The sequence below is a fragment of the Leiobunum rupestre genome, chromosome 8 (genome assembly GCF_980474605.1).
Source record: "Leiobunum rupestre chromosome 8, qqLeiRupe1.1.hap1, whole genome shotgun sequence".
In the NCBI taxonomy this organism is placed as follows: domain Eukaryota; kingdom Metazoa; phylum Arthropoda; class Arachnida; order Opiliones; family Sclerosomatidae; genus Leiobunum; species Leiobunum rupestre.
In genome coordinates, this window is record NC_143391.1 from 2429131 (window position 1) to 2453381 (window position 24251).

At 38.6% G+C, this 24251-nt stretch overlaps 1 protein-coding gene across 1 annotated transcript; it reads left to right on the plus strand.

Annotated features, from left to right (window-relative positions):
• The first annotated feature begins 4955 nt into the window (after window positions 1–4955).
• LOC149931665 (uncharacterized) lies at window positions 4956–6220 on the plus strand. The gene is made up of 2 exons (XM_090155785.1): window positions 4956–5288; window positions 5358–6220. Exons 1-2 carry the CDS (start codon window positions 5270–5272, stop codon window positions 6062–6064), a joined length of 726 nt encoding a protein of 241 aa, XP_090011911.1. The 5' UTR covers window positions 4956–5269; the 3' UTR covers window positions 6065–6220.
• The last annotated feature ends 18031 nt before the right edge of the window (window positions 6221–24251 follow it).

Sequence of the window (24251 nt, forward strand, 5' to 3'; positions counted from 1 at the left end):
TTGCCAACTCATTGGTCATGTCTCCGAGATAGTTGCCCGTATCAATCTCTATTCCATCTCGTTCTTTTAGATAAATGCAACTATCCGTATCATAATAATACGTAAGCTGGCCTAATCTCCTTAAATAAGAGTATAACTTGATCCTAGCCATTGCGGTCGTATAGGCTGCAATTACTACGTTCGTGTTTGGGTAAACAAGATCAATATCTTTCAAAAACGCCCACTTGATCACGCAATGCGTTTGACTTAAGGGAATAACCGATTTAACTTCTATGTCAGGGTCTAAGAATAAATCAAAAAACTTTTTGGGATCGCTAATAATAGCCGATTGGTCTTTGCGAGGGTTTAAACCAAAACGACCCCAAAAAGAGTTAAGACAAAGCTTCGCGATGGTACGAAGACCAGGGTTCTTTTTAATATTGGTAGGATCAAGTTTTACTCCTTCCTTTTCGTAATATTCGTCAACGTATTTCTTAATCTCGTCATCGGTCTCTATTCCCACGGGTAAGCCGCTGGATTCCTGTTTGAGTTTAAGAAACGCGTTGACGTACTCGGAGAAAAGACCGCCCTCTTTCGATATCGGGTCGTATTTTACTACCTCGTATTCCCAAATTTCGTGAATAGAAATGACCTTGTAACCCATTTCGATTGCCAACTGTACCTCGTCTGCAACCCAAGTACCTGTTATTTGTCGCTCTGAGTCTTCGTGGGGACAATCCTGCTGGTTTCGAGACTCACTACATTTTTGGCAGTTGGCAAACACTAGTTTCGATCCTATTCTTTGGGGTAAAACGGGATGGTAGAGAGCTTGAGGCGGTAACATTGTGGCTTTTATTAATCCGTTTACGGTAGAAATGTCAGGGAAAGGAGCTTTTACATGTATTTTAGGGTGTCCCACGGGTAACTTGCAATACTTGTTACACCACGGATAGAGTGAACAAATATCAATGTATTTAATTTCCTCCCCCTCTTTACACTTGTGATGTAATTTCAAGGCTGACGTACGTCCTCCGAAAAAGGCTTCGCGGGGGCGGATTGGTTCTTTAATTTTTAATTTTAAATTTTCGGTAGAAAGATATGCGTTGATGGCGGGGTTAGTACTCCTTTCAGCTTTGAAGGTACATCCCCATTTTTCATGGACAGTGTATCCCAATTGTTTCAAGCGGTTAGTGGTAGCAATGGTTGACGCGTATCGCGAATTATGGGTCTGAGTGTGGTCGCCGTATAACGCTAAGTTTCTATTGATAGGAAAACACTTTTTACACCCGTGAAAATAACATCCGTGATATTGAAACACTTCGTTATCGAGAAGTCCGTCCACGTTAATGTTAAGAATTCTAGGTTCAAATCCATTAAAAGTAGACTGAATTTCCTTCCCTCGTAAGTGAGACATCCATTCAAGCCATTCGATCGCTACAAAACTCTGGTTGCAGTTCATACGATAGCCGAAAGGGGGCACTACACCAATCGTATCGGACTGTAAAAAGTGTTTCCTAAAGATAAAACTGCATACTCCAGCAATCGTTATCGCAGTTAAGAACGGGTCTATTTCGAATTTTTCCATGAAAATAGAACGATATGATAAACAGCCTTGCAAAAGAATGTTTACGTCCTGGCGACAGTACCGGATTAAATCTCTTTTATAATCAAAATAATTAAAGTTGGGGTCCGAATTACCGCAAGCTTCGGACCGGGAATCGTTATACCACTGGATAAATTCATCGTAGGCCTTACCGCTTAAACGATTAGGGTCGTACGCGTCCATCGGAGGCATGTCATTATGTAGTACGTAATTGGTTTCGGTCGAACGGGCTGGATCAAATTCATGGTCTACGGTATTAAACAGTAAATGCGGAAAATGTCCCTTATTTAAATTATTATCTAAACCAAATGTGGAAACGAATTGAGAAAGGGCAAAGGGCATAAAATTTAAGGAATCTAAGAATTTTAATTTTTTATACTGTACATACATGAATTTGGACCTGTCTGTCAAGACTTTAGGGGTCCACTTTAAATCGATCATTTTACGTACTATAAATTGCGCGTCGTAACCTTTAGCATTATGGGCAATACATATTATCTTATCAGCCACTCTGTTAAGCGTACGAAGATACTCTAGAAAGTCGCCGACGGGGTCTTTTGAGAGAAATATTTTCTCCCGAGGACCACTACCGCATTTAGCGCATGCGTACTGACTATCTTTTTCTTCGAAACAGAATTTACACGCTTTTTGCGAAACGCATAAAATTGGTTCGTGAATCAAAGCATTGGCGTCAGTACGATTTGTTTGTTTACATTCCAAGTCATAAAAAACAAAGACTTCCGTTTTTGGAGTACTTCTCTTGGTCAGTGGTGATTGTTCATTGTCGGAGTCGTGGACCCGTTTATTATTGCTATTTATTCGAGAACGAGTAGTTTTATCGGCAGAATCTTTACGGACGGTCTTTAAAGGTTGCATGTAACATAGATGACCTGCGGGGTTAAACTCACTACACGAAAGACAATAGGTCTCTCCACAAACGTGTACTGCCTTACGCTTAAACATACTGATAAATTTTCCGCAAAGATTACAAACGTAAATTTTATTACATAAGGGCTCAGGTCCTGATAAATGGTAATCGTAACAATTTTTATTAGGGAAAACTCTTAAACATGTTTGGCAAGTTATTTTATCTACATCCTTCCTGCAATCTTGTTTTCTACAACAAGCGTGACAGAAAAGAATGCATTTATGCTCACTGAGATTATTAAAACCTACTAAACATTTTTCACAAAAGTAATTAAACGCGAAAAGGGGTTTGGGGTTAGTAATTACGTTGAAATGTCTGTCAATATTTAGAAGATAAAGACGTTTGCGGAGAGGCCCTTCTAGTTCCCTCTCTTCTTCGATGTCGCCGAAAATAACTAAGGGTACGGGATCGTGTAATCGAAAAACGATAATACTGTATTCAGGCAAGATTTCTTGGAAGCGAGTTAAAGCGTCCGGACCAGCGCATTCTTCGTCTGTTAATGCAGAATATACCAAAAGGTTCCTAGCTTCGCGGGTCTGTAATTGCGTTTCAATATTTTTTCCTCTACACTGTCTTATAGTAGTATATTTTCTTTTAAGTTCTACATCATTTTTATTATCCATGTATTCTCTATGAGCTATGGCTACTACAAGAGCGCGTGCTAAACAAATTTTATCAGGGTTATTTATCGTTATGGTGCATTTTTTATAAAAAGAAAACTCTTTTTCAAGGGAAATTCCTAACCCAACTGATCTAGTTCCTCCTTGCGGTAATCTGACTCGATTAAACGTAACCGTAACTATTCCTTCAAAAAAACTACCATCGTTCTCGGATCTATAGCTTTTTTCTTCGATATACATCATCAACCATTGCAAGTCTAATTGGTCCCGACGCCTGAAACTGACGTGAATTTGAAAGCCGTGGTTAGTGACGTTCACGAATGAAACCGAAACCATATCTGAAGGCAAACAGTCCTCCAATAGGGTTTCCATCAATATATAAATACCGTTTTCTATATTATCTTCTAGTCTGACATTTAAAGTTCGTCCCGTTAGTCCGAAATTTGGGAAATTTTGGATATTATTATTTAATATTTTAATAGAACCTGGTAAATTAGGAAAGGATGGAGGCGTTATTGGAACGTTAACCAGCCCACCTCCAACTTGAGGAGGAGACGAAGTGGGGGCAGCCAAATTTGCGTTCTCGGAGTTCGCGTTTTTCTCAGCAGTCTGAGACGGTGGAGGTGAATACTGCGGAGCTCGTGAGGGGCCAGCGACCGCTATAGGGTCATTATTTCGCTGAGGGGAAATATTATGATGTGGCCTGCTACTACTAGCCGTACGAGCAGCTAACAACGCTTTAGCTTCCTCGAACATTTCGGCTGCTCTTGCTGCTGCGGCTGCAAGTTCCTCCGCGTCCCGTCGGGCGACTTGTACGTTCTCAGCTAAACGCTGAATGCTGTCCGTACTAGGGGGCGACGTAATAAAATTATCTTCCAAAGATAAAGAGTGGCACGTGTCATCTGATTCTAGAAAGGGTGAGGGAGTATCCATAGGCGTATACGAGGGCGAATAACGTACTTCGTCAGGTGTGATAGAACTAGGTCTTAAAAGGGGTGAAGGTAAATTAACGATAGGGGGCGAACAAATTTGATGGGTTAGTTGATATTCTCTAAGATAATCTCGTACCATTGTCATTTCTTTTAAACGTTCCAATTGCGAATCAGTTACTGTAGTTAAGGAAAGGGTAGGATCTTGGGTATCAGTTAAATCTATTATTTCCATTTCTGGAGAATCGGGTAAAGTTACTATGGGTACTTCCGGGAGCTCGTTATCAGTTATATCAATCAATTCTGGGGAGTCGATTATAATCATTTCCGGGGTATCAACTAAATTAATTTCTGGGTATTGTACACCTTTCATTTTTATGCCAATTTACTTAAACCTTATTCAAAAAATTACTATAAAAAAAATCAAAATAAACTTACGTAGAGAGAGAGGGCGCGCTTCAAAAAAAAATCCTGGTACTAGACGCACAAAGAACAACAATAGAGTGACGTTCCCCCGGTTCAGGCACCCCCTTATATAGGGCCTAGGGGAAGATAGTAAGCTTATCTCTTATTCCCAAAGAACTTGTTCAGTTCTCGAGAATATATTAGGGTTATGCTAAAATTTATACTTATTTACGCAAAATATTCCATTTAACTTCATTTCCGATATGGACACTGAAGTACAAACATCAGCCATAATCACCGTCCTGAATCAACCTTCTAAAATTATAGCCGTAGTGATTATTTTAATTACAATTTTCTTATTTGAGTTCATTTTGTGGTATTTTGAAAACGTTTCTACCGTAAAATTGTAACTTTTTTCACTGTAGTTCACAAAATGGTATTAAAAGTATACTAATTTTATGTTAATTTCTATTAATTGTATTGTTTTCTAGGATATGATTGCATCACAAGCTCTCGAGAGGAAACTACAATGGGTTTTTTTCTTCTTCCAAGTGGATTAATATGTGACGTCAATGGGAATAATTAGAGGCAGTTTCGAGCACGGGACGGTTTAATTTCGAGGGTCTAGAACTGTTATCTCAGAGAGAGAGAGCCGATAGAATTTGAGGGTTATTTGAAGTTTAGATCACGTGATGAATTAATCTCAACAAGATAGGAACTGATTAATCTCCCATGCGTCATTTCTCTCTGAGACGCTGAACTGAAAAGAAGTGCATCCGCTTTGCTCTCGTCATCTACCGTAAACATGGAAAAACGATCTATTGGTAAGCATTATTTTATTAATACTATTACTATTTCAATAGACAAAGGCTTAACATTTTCATTTACTATAGCCGAGACGCATACCGTATCCAAACGCAGGGGCAAAGAAAGACGTATCAACATAAAAATCACGTTAGGAGGATCAGTCTACATTTCTTTTGGTTTCGACGGATCAAAATTACAAGTTCTCTTCTTCAAAAAATCGAACGAAAATATTCTGTTCCTGACCTCCGAAGCTTTCACCAATCTACTCTCTCTTTGGGGAGATCTTTTCACCGCTACGCAAACCGGAGCATCCTCTCTAACCCACAACATCATCGACTATCACGACAACAACGTATCCGTCGTCGCCACGAGCAACAACATCAAATTGAACTCTGCCTACGGTCATGTTCTGGATCTGGGAGCTCGCGAAATCGGTGAGTTCCAAAAAAAAATTGATTTTATTCGGTTTCAAATAAATCTTTTAAACGAACATAAAAATGTTATCGAATGCATGTACTTAGCTATTGTTAAAAACCTTAAAAAAATTCACGAATTATTATATGGAAAACCTTTCGAGGGTTTATTTTTGTACCCAGATCAATTTAATTCGTACCATCAAGTAAAATCTTATTTTGGCTGTTTTAAAGCACCCTCGGAAGTACTACAAGATTTTACTAATTTACTCGTAGATAATCAATTAACCTGTAAACTTAGCTACTTTAATTTGTTTTCATTGTGTAATGCACAAGATAACCATCTAATGGAATATCTGATAGTACCTACTAACATGTAAACAAAGTTCTAAAATAAAAAATTAAATGTAAATAACTTGTTTTTATTGCCTAGAGATTAGAAATTAAGGGGTTCGAAAGCGATAAGCAAACGGGTAAAAATCTAATGCGATTTAAACGCGTTATTTATATTGTCGGTCTAATATTAGAACCTGTTTTACGCAATCATGTAATTAAAAGTAAAATAAAATTGGAAATGTATATTTCTTGTTTTTATTACCTAGAGATTAGAAATTAAGGGGTTCAGAAGTGATAAGCAAACGGGTAAAAATCTAATCTCCAGATATCTGCACGAGGAAAACTAATTCTGGAGAATGGGGATGGGGGAAAGCAACTGGTGATTAGAAGGGGTGAAAGCAATAGGGGAAAGGAGCTGGTGAACGAGAGATAAAGTATCCAGTGAATGGGGGTTGGGGGAAAGCAACTGGTGATTAGAAGGGGTGAAAGCAATGGGGGAAAGGAGCTGGTGAACGAGAGATAAAGTATCCAGTGAATGGGGGTTGGGGGGAAAGCAACCCGTGAACGGGAGAATCTGGTGAATAGAAATTCTGGTGATTAGAAATTCTGGTGATTAGAAATTCTGGTGATCAAGGGAGGAGAGGCGCGGGTGGGGGAGGAACGGGATAGGCGCGGGTGAACGGCGGGAGCCAAGCTCTTTGTGTCCTTCCGGTGATTGAGAATGAAATTCTCATTCACCAGAAGGACATCCCTTTTCTCTGGCAGAATTAGTGACCTGGGACTAGTGTAGCTTTGCCATCTTTTAGTTGCAACCCCAATAACTGTCATATCCTTATGCTAGAACTTTAATTTAATTCTGCTTGTACTCAACCTTTTTAGTTCCTAAGTGTTTTTAGAACGCGTAGTCTGATTTCATTTCTTACTGCTTTTCATTCTAAGTGCCCATTTTCTTTTCATGACTGTACGAAATTTGTCCTTTAATATCCTTTATTTAATCAAGAACGCATAGAGGTATTTCTATGTACCTCTATGCGTTCTTGATTTTATATATATTCATCCTATAATGTTGAATGTAATGAATAAGGGAATTGTGCATAGCATAAACCTGAATTGTAGGAAGATACAAGGTTATATCAAATTAATGTGAAAAAAATGGATTGAAGGTGCGGAATAAGTAAACGTTGTTTGAAACACTTAACTTGGAAGAAAATCAAAATAGGGCTGATATTATTTCTACCCTCAGAACACACATTTTATACTTTATATACGGAGATCCCCCCAAAAATCGAGAACAGTTTATGAATATACTCGGTTCGAGTAAAACGTACGTGTTTGTCTCCTTTGAATATATTCCAAAGGGGTCGAAACAAATAAATTCAGTGTCCAAGTTGCGAGAAACGAATACGTAGCTATAGATTAAGAACCCATAAATGTAAACTTGCATCGTGTACAACGTGCAATAAAACGTTTAAATTACAACTGAGTTGACATATTAGACGTTGCAGTCTAAACCCTCACAAAGTAAACTTAGGCAAAGTAGAAGCGGAAATTGATATACAACGAGTCCGCGCAGAAGCCGTTGCTCGATCTGGACTTCCATCGCATCTCTTTGGAAATTTGACAAGTGCTTGGGTGGAACAAATGAAAACCCCTAAACGAATAAACAAAGATATAGAACTTAGACCATGGCAGAAAGGTTTATTGGAACATTTTATTCTCTCAGACCGAAAAATAATATTTGTAATAGGAAAATATGGAAATGAAGGAAAAACGTGGATGTTAAATTACTTGAAATCCCGTAAGCCCAATTTTACACATTGTCAGCAAGTGACAGTTTCGGGAAGTGAAATGCTTTTTCAATTGAAAAGGGTTTGCTCTGGCTGAAAACCACTTTTTCTTTAACACCTTGAGAAGTACAAAAATATGCGACGAACACTTGGCAGTATTTGAAAGTTTAAAAGATGGTGAAATTGTTAATACGAAATATAATTGTGTGAGTATAAATATTAGTACTCCAAATGTAGTTTGTGTATTTGGAAATAATATGCCTGAATCTTCCGGTTTAAGTTCTGATAGAATTGTACGATTTTATATAAAAAATAATTATTTATGTGAATATTAATTATGAAATATGTATAGTAGAAATGTTAATATAAAATTTGCATAATTGAGGACGTGTGAATATAAAAATAGTAAACTTAAGGTGGTTTTTGTTTTATTCCCAATTTTTAATAGGTATATGTTCATATTATAGCCGTCCTCAGGTTATCTATATAAAAACAAATGATTGTTAAAAAAATTATAAGAAAGAATAATAAACTTACAAAATAAAATATCAAAGGGACTGATACTTCATACCATGAAGTATCAGTCCCTTTGATATTTTATTTTGTAAGTTTAAATTAACCATGGATCAGAAATTAAACATTTAAAGAATAATAAAATTGTTGATTTTAAACAGAAAAGGTATGTCTGTCGATTGTTTGAGTTTTCTTAAATTTATATCATATACATTTCTTCATTGTTTTATTTCATTGTAATAAAATCTCTAACACTTATGAATAGATAATTGTATAATTGATTTACTCATTATTAGAGTTAGAAATTTAGTCTTAGCAATTTACACTTTGCCTGAGGTTTCCTTTTAGAACATCAATGCATCTAATTTAGTTATTTTTAACTGAATTGAAAACCTTGATATATTTTTATTTTTAAACTGTGTTTTTATGTTATACAATTTCAAATGCAGGTATTGTTTACAGTACAAATGCATAATTTAATGCAGCAATTCTAATTTTAATACTTATATTTAATGAAATAGGAAAAATGTATTTCTAAAACCCTATTTTGTAACTCAAAAGGAACTTAAAGAATCTCAAAGAGTTTCACATGGAATTGGGACTAGTGTGTACCAAAAAAAATAACTAGTGTTTAACAAAAAAATGGCTTCTTTATGTTTAAAAAAAAATGTTTCGTAAATGTATTTATTATAAGGAAATATTTATGTAAAATTTACAGGTTTAGCGTTTTAAGAATATAATTTTATTATAAAGAACTTTATCTAGTTATATATAGTCTCATTATATGCCATTTCTTATCTTGATAAGTTTACGTTTCATGGCTATTTAAAATATCTGTATTTGTCCAGATCAGTATAAGATATTGTGATGTCGGATTTAGTTTACATGTTAATTATTTACAATTTGATATGTACATGTGAATAGTTATGCGCGACTCTACTGTGGTTCAAGTAACGGCTCCGTCGGCGGCGGCTTCTCGACTGCTTGATCGGCGGGCGGCAGGACTGTTTGAGCGGCGGGCGGCAGGACTGCTTGATCGGCGGGTGGCAGGTTCTGGAAGTTGACGAAGGGCGGCTCCGTGAGCGACGCGACTGCGTCTGAGACTGGAGCGAGTCTGACCTCTCTCTCGGCCGCAATTCTTCTATTTCTTTCCAGAGCGCGGACCTCGTAGAGAGGAGTGTCGCACAATCCTCTCGACGTTTGCGGATCTGGATAGTTGTGATGTGTTCCTTTGGGGGACGTTATAGGTGGGGTGGCGGAGTGGTTAGCACTTTCGCCTCGCAGCAAGAGGAGCCGGGTTCGATCCCAGATTGTGGCACTGGGTGAAACCTCGGAACAACTCCTTCTGCGTTGAGTTTGCAAGTTCTCTCCCCACTGGTTTAAGGGGTTTTCCCCCGAGTTCTTCGGTTTCCCCTTCCATAAAAACTTGTCTAGGTTAACGGTAATAGTTAGTGTAGGGAGCTGTTGGCTCGATCTCGTGGCATGCAGGGCTTGCCACCACCCTCCTACGCATTGTAACCCGGCCACCTGAATTAAGGGCTTCAAAAGTCGCATGATGACTTAGGCCTAAGGTGGTGCCTTGGGTATTAGCCTAGCTGATTATTATTATTATTATTATTATTATTATTATTATTATTATTATATAGCTCCCCCTTTCGATGAGACCCGCCCCGGGTCTAAGTGCGGTGATGGCGACTTTGTTTGGAGGTTGTTTCAGAACGTCTAGATTAACGGCCGGAACTTTCATCGTTTGGGTAGCAACAGGAACTTTGGCGAAGTGTAAGGAAACAGCGGTATCTTCTACAGCGCCGGGGACGGAAAGGATGACATGTACGGGTACGGCAACAGCGGCTGGTGAAGCAAGAAGGTCATTCTCAAGATCGAAACGTTGGTCGTCGTTGGATTGGTCTAAATGGTGGTCGTCATCGGCCTGGGCATAAGGGTGGTCGTCCTTGTCGTGGCCCAAATGGCGGTCTTCGTCGCGGTGGTCTAAATGGTCGTCGTCATCGGTGTGGTCTAAATGGTGGTCGTCGTCGTTGTGGTCTAAATGGTGGTCGTCATCGTTGTGGTCTAAATGGTGGTCGTCATCGTTGTGGTCTAAATGGTGGTCGTCGTCATTGGTGTGGTCTAAAGGGTGGTCGTCGTCGGTGTGGTTGAAATCGGGGTCATCATTGTCATGGTTAAATTGGTGGTCCTTGTCGTGGTCAAGTTGGCGGTCTTAGCTTCTGATTTGGCTGGTTCATCTAGGACATAAGCAGCGGGAAGGACTTCAATGGGGCGATGCAAGGTCCAGTAATTGAATTCCCCGGGAAAGGCTGCCGTCCTACATCGGGATTGTAGCGGCTTTGGGTTCTGGATGGTGGTCGTACGGCCATATTGCTGCTGAAGAGCCGTCTGAATGTCTGGCCAATTGATGGTCAGCGGCGAGAAGAGCTACGTAGAATGATCGGGCTGGTCCTTCGAAATACATATAGGCGAATTTAGGCCAAATAGCGAATGTCCAATCGTATTCCGTTGCGGTCGACGTAAATGCTTCCAGCCAAACATCAAAATTGTCGTGCGGCAATCCTCGGAAGATCGGGATCATTTTCGGGCCTTGGTGATGATTTGTGGGTGCAGCAGCGAGGGGTGACGAATCGCAGACGGCGCCTCCACCAATGTGACGTCGGATTTAGTTTACATGTTATTTATTTACAATTTGATATGTACATGTGAATAGTTATGCGCGACTCTACTGCGGTTCAAGTAACGGCTCCGTCGGCGGCGGCTTCTCGGCTGCTTGATCGGCGGGCGGCAGGACTGCTTGAGCGGCGGGCGGCAGGACTGCTTGATCGGCGGGCGGCAGGTTCTGGAAGTTGACGAAGGGCGGCTCCGTGAGCGACGCGACTGCGTCTGAGACTGGAGCGAGTCTGACCTCTCTCGGCCGCAATTCTTCTATTTCTATCCAGAGTGCGGACCTCGTAGAGAGGAGTGTCGCACAATCCTCTCAACGTTTGCGGATCTGGATAGTTGTGATGTGTTCCTTTGGGGGACGTTACAATATTTGGCACGTAGAATTTCGTAGTGCCTAAAATTTTCGATAGGGGTAGCCATTATCACGTTACAATGTGGTTTTTGTTATGGAACCAATGACAATAAGCTACAAACTTGGCTTATATTTGATAAGAAAACGTCTCATATTCCCCAAGAACTTGTATATTTATCGAGAATGTACTAGCGCTATTAGATATTTTGGAGGCAGGGCGAACTAAAATTTATGCTTGTTTACGAAATTAATTAGCGTATTATAAGTAGTTGTGATGTGTTCCTTTGGGGGACGTTACAATATTTGGCACGTAGAATTTCGTAGTGCCTAAAATTCTCGATAGGGGTAGCCATTATCACGTTACAATGTGGTTTTTGTTATGGAACCAATGACAATAAGCTACAAACTTGGCTTATATTTGATAAGAAAACGTCTCATATTCCCCAAGAACTTGTATATTTATCGAGAATGTACTAGCACTATTAGATATTTTGGAGGCAGGGCGAACTAAAATTTATGCTTGTTTACGAAATTAATTAGCGTATTATAAGTAGTTGTGATGTGTTCCTTTGGGGGACGTTACAATATTTGGCACGTAGAATTTCGTAGTGCCTAAAATTCTCGATAGGGGTAGCCATTATCACGTTACAATGTGGTTTTTGTTATGGAACCAATGACAATAAGCTACAAACTTGGCTTATATTTGATAAGAAAACGTCTCATATTCCCCAAGAACTTGTATATTTATCGAGAATGTACTAGCGCTATTAGATATTTTGGAGGCAGGGCGAACTAAAATTTACGCTAATTAATTTCGTAAACAAGCATATTATAAGTAAAATTTTAATCTTAACAAAGTCCACCAGTTAGGAAATGGTTTATGTATAGGAAATTATTTTTAATACTAAAGAGAGAAGCAGAAACTAGGAGATCAGAGGAAAAAGAACCAACGCGAACGAAAATAATAATAATAATAAAGCCTTTAAATACGTTTTGCGTTCTTTATTGCATACTATTACCATATTTTAGTTAGGGCTTACTGTATTTAGCACCATGGCGCCATCTAAACTTTGAAATAATACTAAATGAAATATATTGATAAAAGAGCTCAAGTGATGACACTTCCCCTATTTCCCGTGACGTACCGATTCTCACGTGACTTTCATTTTTCCGTGCGCGCACGTTTAATAAGATAACTGAACTTTGAGCGATTTTTTTACACGTAGAATTTCATAGTACCAACAATTCTCGATAGGGGCTCGTGACGTACCGATTCTCACGTGACTCGTTTATTTTTCTGTGCGCGCGCACGTTTAATAAGATAACTGAACTTTGAGCAATGGGTTTTTTCTACACGATAATAGGTTCAGAAAAGTCTTGTTAGAGGTCCTCCTCCTCCTGGTAAACCGTCAGTGGGGGTTTTTTTCCACTGGTACTTAAGATATGACGTCAGTGTAGTCATGGGAATCAATTCTTAGATGCAGTTTTCGTTATCTCAATAAAGAGTCTTATCTTCACGTCACTAAGCGTTCTTTCTTTCAGTCTTAGGGAATTGTCATTGAAGGTCACGCAGTTTTTGCTCCGTTTTCAGCCGTTCGTCAGCTCTATTTTACGGCATAGGCTTAGGGTTTCCGACAGTCAAAGAGAAAAAAGTCAGTTTCTATTTTATTATATTTAAAATGAAATTTTTAGGCGTTCTTTTATATATTAGACAGAAAATTAAGCCTAAATTAGGTCGTGTAGGGGTAAGATTAGCGTAGAAAGTAAGTTACTATTTTTATTTTGTAGTAAACTAAACATACACACACACACACACATATATATATTTTAGTCAATTTTCCAAACAATTTGCATATTGAAAAAGCGTTTATATTGAGAATTTTAGCGTAGAAATTTAACCATATTGAAAAAATTTGGTTTAGTAGGCTAAGTGAGAAAATTAGGCTTTAGCATGTAGGCTTAGATAATGTATCATTTGAAACTATAGAACATATTGTATCTAGATCAGCTATGGAAAATGAAACGTTTCGACTTGAAACATTTCACCACTGGAACAATCCGCACATCACTAAAGAAAAACTAGCGGAGGCTGGATTCTACTATATGCAACGTGGCGATGATGTACGATGTTACAAGTGCCATGGAGTCTTAGGAAACTGGGAATTAGGAGACGTACCACAACTTGAACACGCCATTTCGTTCCCACGCTGTCCGTCAAGGGATAATTCACCCTCGGAAAAAAATATCTCTCGCAAGAATGGGACTTTCCACCTACGCCAAAAGCAACTACTGTCGCTGCATCTCACCTGTACCTGAAGAAGACGACGTTTGTGACTATCCCTCGTATGTCAGACGATACTGCTGTTACGTAAGTTAGAACTTTTAATTAAATTATTTATACAAGTTGCAGAAGGTATTTCGTTTCAACCCTTTAAATGAAATTATATATATCCATTTCGAATTAATTACAGTTATATAGATAAATTACGATTTAAACGGATTATATATAATGTCGAATTAGTCATAGAACCAATTTTACGTAATCATGTAACCAAAGTTCTAAAATAAAAAATTTAAATGTAAATAACTTGTTTTTATTGCCCATAGATTAGAAATTAAGGGGATTGGAAGCGATAAAGAAATAATAGAGTTTCGGAATTTTAGCCACTAATTTATGGAGTTTGGAGATGGGTGGAAAAAATTACAGCTCTTCGTTTTCCAACTGCATTTCTGAAGTACCCAAAAATGGACCAAATGTACCCTAAAAATGACCAAAGTCACTATTTTCGGCCCTATGTACCCCATTTCGGACCAAAAGTACCCCAAACTGGACCTATTAGCTTTATTGTAATGTTAAACTCCCATAGAGATTCCCCTAAAAAGAATAAACTGGCGGTCCAATTTTGGGTACATGAATTATTTCGGAGAGGCAGAGAGAATCTTCCTATTATAGTCTGGGGATTGGGGAGGGTGGAATGGGGAAAGCAGATACAGTAAATCTTCCTATTACAGTCTGGGGATTGGGGAGGGTGGAAAGGGCAAAGCAGAGAGAAATTCTGTAGAACGGGAAGAGCCGAGAGAATCTGGTTATTAGATATTAGAAAATATAACCATGAATTTAAGGAGTTTAGGGAGGGGGAAAGGGGGAGGGATAAGCAGAGAGAGAATCTGGTGATTGGAAATTCTGGTGAATGGAAACGATAAGAAAAAGCGATTGGGGATGGGAGAGCAGATAGAATCTGGTGATTGGAAATTCTGGTGATTAGATATTAGAAAATATAGTCATAAATTTATGGAGTTTAGGGAGGGGTAAAGGGGGAGGGGTAAGCAGAGGGATATTCTGGTGAATGGAAACGATAAGAAAAAGCGATTGGGGATGGTAGAGCAGATAGAATCTGGTGATTGGAAATTCTGGTAATCGAGAGGGGGGTAAAGGGGGGAGAGAGGAGCTCTTCGGTTTCCCCTTCCACAAAAACTTGTTGAGGTTAACGGTAATAGTTAGTGTAGGGAGCTGTTGGCTCGATCGTGTGGCATGCAGGGCTTGCCACCACCCTCCTACGCATTGTAACCCAGCCACCTGAATTAAAGGCTTCAAAAGTCGCTTGATGACTTAGGCCTAAGGTGGTGCCTTGGGTATTAGCCTAGCTGATTATTATTATTATTATTCTTGCTGTTACCATCTGGTGATTGGAATAAGATGTCAGACTGATTATTCCAATCACCAGACGGTAACACCCCTCTCTATTATCAGTCGTTGGTGAGTCACTTGGAAAACCAACGCCAGAGCTCAAGCAAAGTTTCTTTTGCAGCAACCATAATTATGGAAGTGCTAATTTTTTTGCTAAAATTAAAGAGGGTGAAAAGCTCCAACAGAAGTCACCCTTTAATTGTTTAACCTTTTTTTCCGGAATTTTAAAGCACACTATCAAGGGCATTCTTTTTTGAATCCAGTTGGCACCACCGTCGCGATTCGACGCACTAGAACTAACTAATCATTCTCCTAAGCGGGATTTTTGACTTGCAGTGTTAGCCTGTACAAATCTTTAAGATATACCTATTCTTGCTTTTCTTTGGGAAAAAGTGAATGAAGAAAATCCAACCCCTCATATTAATCCCCTCTGTTCACAAAGCTCGCTTGACAACCATATGGCGGTAAAAAGGTTTCGCCTGACTACTCTTCTATTCCCCAAGGCTCCGAACATGGACGAATTATTCGTCCATGATCCGAAGGTCCCCTGATATTGTTGTCAAATATAAAGCGGAAAATAAGATTTAGGCCGTTTACAAATAACGGTAGAGGGGGGGCTGAGCTTTATTAAGCACTACTAAAGTTGTAATTGAAAATGGGGTGGGGGGAATGGTAAAAGCATTACTAAAGTTTACAACGGGGAAGAGCCGCTCTAATGTTACAAACCATAGAAGTTCCTATCGGAACCTAAATTATTCAATATTTAAACTTTCAGTCCCGATTTAGTACTTGTTTCTCATTTATGATAGTATTATTAATTTTATGTCATTCAATGAATACTTTTCAATTCTAGTGGTAGTAAACTTTGATTTGAAATCTCCATACGTGTGAACTTTAGTTTACTAAAAATAACGTCTTTAATTATTAGGGACAATGGCATAGCCAAAACGAAATAAATGGTGTATATGCCGGAGACTTAAAATTTGCAAGTGTAATATTGTTGGCAGGAAACGAGTTCGCAAAAATTTGAAAGTTAGCTAAGCACTGCAATGTCCGAAGTGACATTTTATAGGTAAACAAATAGATTTTTTTACAAGAGCATATAAAAAAATTGCACTATTTGTAGGTATCAGAAATTATCCATGCAACCAGCAATTCTAATGTATTGGCAAACGATGCAAAAAAAACATTTTTGATAACTTATCGAATAGTGAGATTTCCTAAGCTGCGGACGGATGGAATGATTCCCCGGACACAGTGCCCTATATTTCTATAAATTTTGTTGATGTGCGAGAGGCCACCGGGAAAAGTTACGGAATGGAAATCATCGGATTTAGAAAAGGAGCGAAAGAAATAGGGCGGCGGTACTGCGAAGGGGTTGTTGTACAAAAGTTCTTCAAAGATTATATGACTCTTTAGTATTTCGCAGCAGTTCTTACGAAAACGTACACTTTACTACTTTAGGATGGGTAATATCTTTCGCAAACCAAACTTGGAAAATAAGGAAAACTCGGTAAAGAGGTCACCGATGGAGAATCACGCCAGACTATTATTTCGAGGTACATAAACAATTATTGTAATTTAAATAATTTCTCTTTTTCTTGCACTAATAACCTTTGCAATAACTTTTACACTCCACAGTGTTATCAAAAACGTCGCTAGGGTTCCGTACGGTAGTTTCAAATTCAAAATCAAAGGGAAGCCAATAGACGGAATTATCGTAATGGGCGCCACATTTTCTTCTATTAATATCGAAGGCCTTCATTTTTTTAAACTCAATTTGAATATGACGCGGAAGATCCCCATGAGAAAAATGGTCAGCTCTTCTTCGGAGGAAAATATGAAATTTTGGGTCATATTAAAAAAGTGTCTGTGGAACTCACATTCATCCGTGACCTTTGACAAGTTATACGTCATAGAAGGAGACAAACCTAGGGTTAATGTGCATTGGGGAATATTGAAGGACACACAGGCGAATATAGATTTCCCAAAGTCTGAAATGAGTTGTCTTCTCCTAAAAAGCAAAGAAGAAACATCTAGAGATACGAGAAAAGTCACAATTCCCAAGAGAAAGAGGTTCGGAAGAAAAAGGAAATCAAATTACGAAAAATACAGGAGCCGTAACTGAAAAGAAAATGGACGCAGGAAATAAAAAAAGCAACATATATTTATTATAGTGATATGTACCGTGATTCACAAGACAACTATTTGTATTACGGGGGATACAATTATTATCACCACGTTTAATGCGATTCTGTAATTTGTTAACAAAAATAATAAAAGCGTTTTTTCATTTATTTCGTTTTGTTTTTAACATAGAATCGATGACATATTAGAAATAAATTTATTTGCATATCTCTTATGTTAAAAAAACCAAATGATTTGTCATTTCATAATTTTCCGCTTATATCTTTCTCTAGCCAATCATAGAGCGTCTCCTAGTTGTTTTTTTGTTAATGACGTAATAATAGATAAGCTTGGCTATTATTTCTTCTAGACGTTTTTAGTTGAGAACCTTTTGTGTAGCTGGAAGGTTAACAAGCTCTGTATATTAATTCTTAGTTGTTATTTTTAAACGTGTATTTTATCTAGTTTGAGTTTATCATTGTAGTTTTTATCTAGTCTAAAATGTGGTAGCAAGAGTTCGTGTTTTAGTTATGTGATTAAAAGTTAGGATTTTAGCTCGCCGAGGCTTAGTTAACTTTGCGTGTTTTGGGAATCGGAAGTCGGCGTTTTCAATATGGCGGACGGTTATGCAATGCAGTTGTTTTTGAAGTTAGCTTTGGAGAATTATATTGAATGGAGCTATGAAATGGAATACAGATTAAAAGAGAAGGATTTATGGGGAATAGTATCTGGAACTGAGAAGTTGTTAGAAACAACTAAAGGAGATGAGATAAAGAAATTTCAATTGAGAGCAAGCAAGGCCCATACCCTCATAGCCTTGTCACTTACAGAAGATGTGCGGAGTATTATTGGGGAAACAGATTTCCCAGATGAAGCTTGGTTAGCGTTGAGGGACGCATTTTATCCGAGGTCAAGAGCACGCATTGCTGCGTTGAGAGAAGAGTTTTATACAACTAGTTGTAAGGCAGGGGGAAACCATACCGGCATTTATTGGAAGACTGTACGACATTAAAAGGCAGTTGGTTGAGGCCGGTGAAGATAAAGACATTTCATATCAACTTATTAACAAGTTACCCAAGAGTTTTGAAATATTGGTTCAGCAGATTTATCATTACGACGATAAGCAATTTACTCCGGTTAATGTAAAGAAGACCTTGATGGCCGAATTCAGTAGACCGAAACAGAGAGAGGGAAAAGCTGTGAAGATGGATGCGTACGAAGTTCAAAGTAGAAATAGAAGCCATGATGAGAGGAGAACAAGTTCAATGCACAATAATAATATTTAAAACAATCAAGGTTCAAGATCTAAAGATACTTACTATAAGGATGAGAGGAGGTCAGTCTCAACGCATAATCATAATCAAGTTTCAAGATTTACAGGCACGTGCTACAATTGTCAGAGACCTGGACACAAAGCTAATGAATGTAGGAAACCAAAAACATATAATGGGAGGAATGCTAATGATTCTAGAGAAAATAGGAGGTATAGAACAGCCTTCTTCGTGTCAGCCCAGTGTGCATCATTAACTGGTCAAGAATGGATAATTGATACGGCTGCCACTCACCACTTCTGTAGTCAACGTAAGTTATTTTTAACTTTCATACCATATACCGCAGAGGCAACATGCGGTGAAGGCATAATCAAAGATTGAGGGGAAAGGAGACATTTGTATCAGAGTTGGTGGTGAGTTTGGCGATATGTTTTTGTTTCGGGATGTTTACTATACTCCGGGAATTGGTCGTAATTTGATTTCTGGAAGATTAATCGATCAAGCTGGTTATAAAGGGGTTGTTGCCAGGTCCAAATATACTGTGTACGCTGAGGTAGGTAGATATGCTTTTGAAGCACCTTTGTCTGAAGACAATTTTTACACTCTTAAAGATGCACGTGTAATTAAAAATGATGAAATTAGTGGGGTTTACTCAAGTACTATGAACACCCCTAAAGAGATTGACATATGGCATAGACGGCTTGGACATGTCAATGAAAGCGACTTGAATTATATGTTGAGAAATGACATGTTACTTGGGATGAGATTTATTGAAGGTGATTTAGAGACCTGTATACCCTGTAAGCTGAGTAAAAGTACCAGAGAAGCCCATAAGAAGAGTAAGGGAATTAATACAGAAGGTATACTTTATATATACACTCTGATGTTTGGGGACCGGTGCCTTTCATATCATTAGGTGGAGGTCGTTATTACGTTACATTCATTGATGATTATAGTGGCAGAATCTGGATATATATTATGTCTCGGAAAAATGAAGTTTTCTATTATTTTGAAGTTTTTAAGAGGTCCGTTGAAACTTTAACCGTTAGGAAGATTAAGGCGGTTAGAACGGATAATGGGCTGGAATATTGTAATTAAGATTTTGGCACACTTTGCCGTGAAGCTGGTATTCGTCATGAGCGAACTAATATATATTCCCCCTCTATGAATGGGGTTGCTGAAAGGGCCAATAGAATTTTAAAGAACACTACAAGAACTATTTTGGAGTATGCGCGGCTGCCCTTCAATATGTGGGGTGAAATTCTCTTAACAGCTGCATACCTAAAAAACAGGTCTAGACATTCGTTACTTGGGGATAGAGTACTAATGGAGCTCTGGGTAAATAAGAAGCTTAACGTAAATCATTTAAGACGAATTGGAAGTTTGGCGTTCGTTCATTTACCCCAGCAAATAAGGGCAAGCAAATTGCACAATAGAGCCAAATGTGGAGTTTTAGTTGGGTATGCTACGCAAACAAGAGGCTACCGTATATTTTATCCTTAAGAGAGACAAGTTAAAGAGACTAAACATGTACAATTTGATGAAGGTATTCTAGGTATGGAATACATAACCATATCCAGAAAAGAGGAAGGGTTGGTTTTTCTTTGGCCGCAAGATGAAGTTATTGACGATGAAAACCATAGTCAGACCATGCCAGAAGCCTCTGCGTCTGCACCAACTCCAGAAGTACCAGTCAACCAGGTTATGCCAGAAGCCTCTGCGCCTGCACCAACTCCAGAAGTCCCAGTCAACCAGGTTATGCCAGAAGCTCCAACGCTTTCAGAAATAGGTGTAGCAGCAACTATTGAGACTGTACAACGTCCACCTTTACCTCAAGTTTGGAGGAGGGAGGTCACTTATAGGCGATCGGGGGCGACTAAAGGTATGGCTGACATTTATTACTATGTACCAAATGGGGAGCAATTCCGATCTAAACCCGAGGTTCAAAGATATTTAGCCCAGAATGATTTACCGCATGATATCGAGGCCTGGGATTTTTACAGGAAAAATGTATCGACAGTCTTATTTTCAAATTTATCGCCTACAGATATACCTGATGTTTTTGGAGTATATTGTACAGAAATAAAGGTACCTAAAACAAACAAAGAAACTGTTGCATCACCCCAGGGAAAGGAGTGGAAACTTTCGATTGATGATGAGATGAAAACCTTAAAAGAGCGAGAGGTAACCGAAGTTGTTGAACTGCCAAACGGGAAGCAGATAGTTGGGTGTCGTTGGGTGTATACCATCAAAAGAGACGCGGAAGGCAGAATACTTAGATATAACGCCCGTATTGTAGCACAGGGTTACTCTCAAGTTGAAGGGATGGATTACGACTCTACTTTTTCTCCAGTCATCAGTTCCACACTAGTTAAATTAGAAACGCCACTTTAATTACACAGTAATGAAATTGATAATTAAGCCATGCCATACGTATTATTTTTATTAATAGGCAAATAAACGAAATGTTGCATTAAGAATCGAGTAAAACCTAGGTATTATTTGTTAAAAGTGTATTCTTCCACTTTCTTTACCATTTTAAAAAAAAATAGTAATGAAAGATGGGTGGAAAAGTGGGTAGCATTTCGCTTAGCAGCAAGAGGAGCCAGGTTCGATCCCAGCTAGCGGCTCTGGATCAATCTGGATCCAATCTTTCCGCGTAGAGTTTGCAAGCTAAAGGACTTTTCTCCCGAAATCTTCGGTTTCCCCTTTACTTAAAACTTGCTGAGGTTGGTAAGTGTAGGGAGGTGATGTCTAGCTCGCGTAGCATGAAGAGGGTGCCTCCTAAGATATATAACTTGGCCACAGGCTGAAAGGCCCTAGAAGCCGCAAGTTGAATTAGTGGTGGTCAGCTGATTTTTGTTATCGTAAAACTACGAATGGTAAGTGTTTCGTAGATCTATGAAAAACTTTAGAGTTGGTGTCAATCACACACCACTAATTATCTGACTAAGTTCAATGTTATTATTTCCCCACAATAACGTAATAATCATTATCAATACTATTAAAAATACTTTTTCTATTTTGGTAATTTCCCTACTAAATATACATTCGTTTTATCTATAACATTTAAATACAACGCGACGATAGTCCACGATGTAACAGGAATACATATATTTTCGTTTCGGTGTTAAACCCATAACGCTCTAATCTTAAAAGTGTAGCTAAAACAAATCAAACGCGGGCAAAATGGGAATTTTTGTAACGCTAGCTCGAACACTTTAGCACACACTGACAAGCCAGAGTGAAACAGGTAGCTAGGCGATGTATGAAAAGGTACAATAGAGAGGCAGCGAGCAAAGGTGATGTGGAGAAGCGAGGGTTTGACCGACAAGTGAGTCTAATCGCGGTCCGGAAAAGAAGGGTTTCAGAGGGAAAAGTGAAAAAAAGGGGTTTGATGATTCTCCACTCTTAACGGGCACTAAATTACGACGAAGAAGGACCATTCAAAGGAATATTAAAGTGGCGCGTGACTGTAGAGTGAAGGTAGAAATGTCCGTCAACATAACGTGAAAATGTTGGCGAGGTACTACAAAGGCGACGGATGAACATACAGAGCTGCGACTATATGGCTATACTGGGGCTATAGCTCAATCTGTGTATTTTTAATATTTTATGTTTGTAATGTAGAAGGGGGAATAAAGTGGATAAACCCAAACTGTCCTTGACGTGATGTAGCGAGTGAGCAACCAAAACTTTATTTCGGGCCATATGGTTTTTTTTGACACGTGGTAGTTTCTTGAACGAGGACCACAAAATTATGAAATCAGTTTGCTATTTTTGTGGAAAACGTTCGAGGTGTTTTTATCCACGCTACGGTTTTCACGAGCTATATTCGAATCAGTTGTTTTTTTTTGGTTGTCAAAAAACCAGAAAGAATTTTTTTTCGAAACAGATCGCTTACGCGTTGCTGATTTAATTTTCGTGTTTAAATTGTGTTGTAATCGGTTTGGTCATTGGATATATATTGTGCTTTAATCTGGGAAAACTAGTTGTATTTCGTAAATATTTGATTTCATTTTTTTAACTTTTTTACGTGTTTTTTTTAATTACTGGTCATAGCGTATAAATAGTCTCTGACTACAAGATTTCGGTCTCTACCGAAAGATATGATATCCAAGTCTCAAGGTCACAGCAAATAATTCAAAATGATGTGATGGAAATCTAACAATAGATAAAAATCGGCAGGCCCGGACTGGCTATAGCTGATGGTTGGCGTTCGCCGAGGGCCCCCGGCTTTAGAGGTTCCGGCGCTGCTTAATGGAGACGTAATCCCAAAAATTGTGAAGTCTTCCATACAGATGGCCTTGCAGTTTATATTCCCTTTAATACATTTTTTTTATTAGTTTTATTAGATATAAAAAGTTCGCTTTTTTTGGTCGGCCGACTTGTTAACCCCCTAGCACATTTCTACCCTAAAACCGATGGTCGGCTGACGTCCGTGTTCGAGTTTTATCGCCTTCGTGCGGCCGACTCCAAATTGCTACAGGGTATTGGTCGGCTTATCCCATGTCGACTAAAATATTAATATTAGAGTCGTACAATATTTGTCGACCGCCCTCGATGCTGCTGCAACATTTCGACCAGAAAAAGGAGTGTCGTCCAACGGTCTACCGACCATGCTGCTCGAAATTTTTTGTCGACGTCGGCCCGACCCTGATTTACTACAGGGGGTATTTATTTAAATATGGAATAAAACCAAACAACGAGAGTGAGATTAGCTTTTCTAAACGAATGTTTGGTGACAAAGAAAGGGCTCCAATAAACTCGGTTTTTGAAGTGAAACTGCCGGAATATATGGTATACTGGGAGATCTTATATATACAAAACGTATCTTAAATCTGGTAATTTTCTGGTCATGCTAAAAGTCCACATCCTGATCGGACTGTAACGTCTTGTTAGGTCGAAGCCAAGGGGCGCCAAATGTTTCTGAGCCTAAGGCCGCTATTTACACGGAGAAAAAAAACTTTTCACAGAACATGTGTAGTAAATTTTACAAACGTTTTACAAATATCTGTTAAAATTACCAATGCGAAGTTGTAACTTTTACAACTTCGTTTATTGTACAGATTTGATTCTGTAAAAATTACAGAAAAAAACGAAGTAAATTTTACAACACCTTTGCTTTTGTAAAAATTACAGAAAAAGTTGGTAAATATTACAACAATTTTGTCCAAAAGCTTTACAGAAAAGGTGTAAAGGTTGCAGACATGCAACAGTATAAATTACACAGAATTTGTAAATGTTACAAAACTTTTTGTATAGTGAACACTGAATCTGTGAGTAGAAGGAAAGTAAGGGTGAGACGCCAAACCCAGGTTCGGGATCGAAATCCGCGATTTAAGGGGTGAAATGGGGGTAAAATCGTCGAAAAGTCAATGTATTTATGATATTTCTCGCGACGATTTGTTTTTTCGTATATCAACATATTGTGTTCAGGCCAGCTTGTTCATTTATCTCCGCTTATCGCGAGTGACACTTGAACGTATATTTCATCCGTTTTATCGTACGGAATAAGTTGAAATGATGTAAAAAGTGATAACCTAGGCGGCGCGCGCGCAGATTGCACGGGGCGCGGTTAATTTGAATTTAAGAGTGTTTTGACGTCATGGAATATTCGTTGTTAAAGTGACGTAGAATGGAAATATTTTTAAACTTCATTTTAATATCATTGTAGTGTGCTTGGCACTTGAACCTATCTCACGAGAATTTCAAACGAATATTTCAAGTATGAGAGACGTATCGTTCTCAAGTATTGTAATTGTACACGTGATTCCGTATGAGGACCGGGTAAATTCCTATATACGTAACGTGATACAC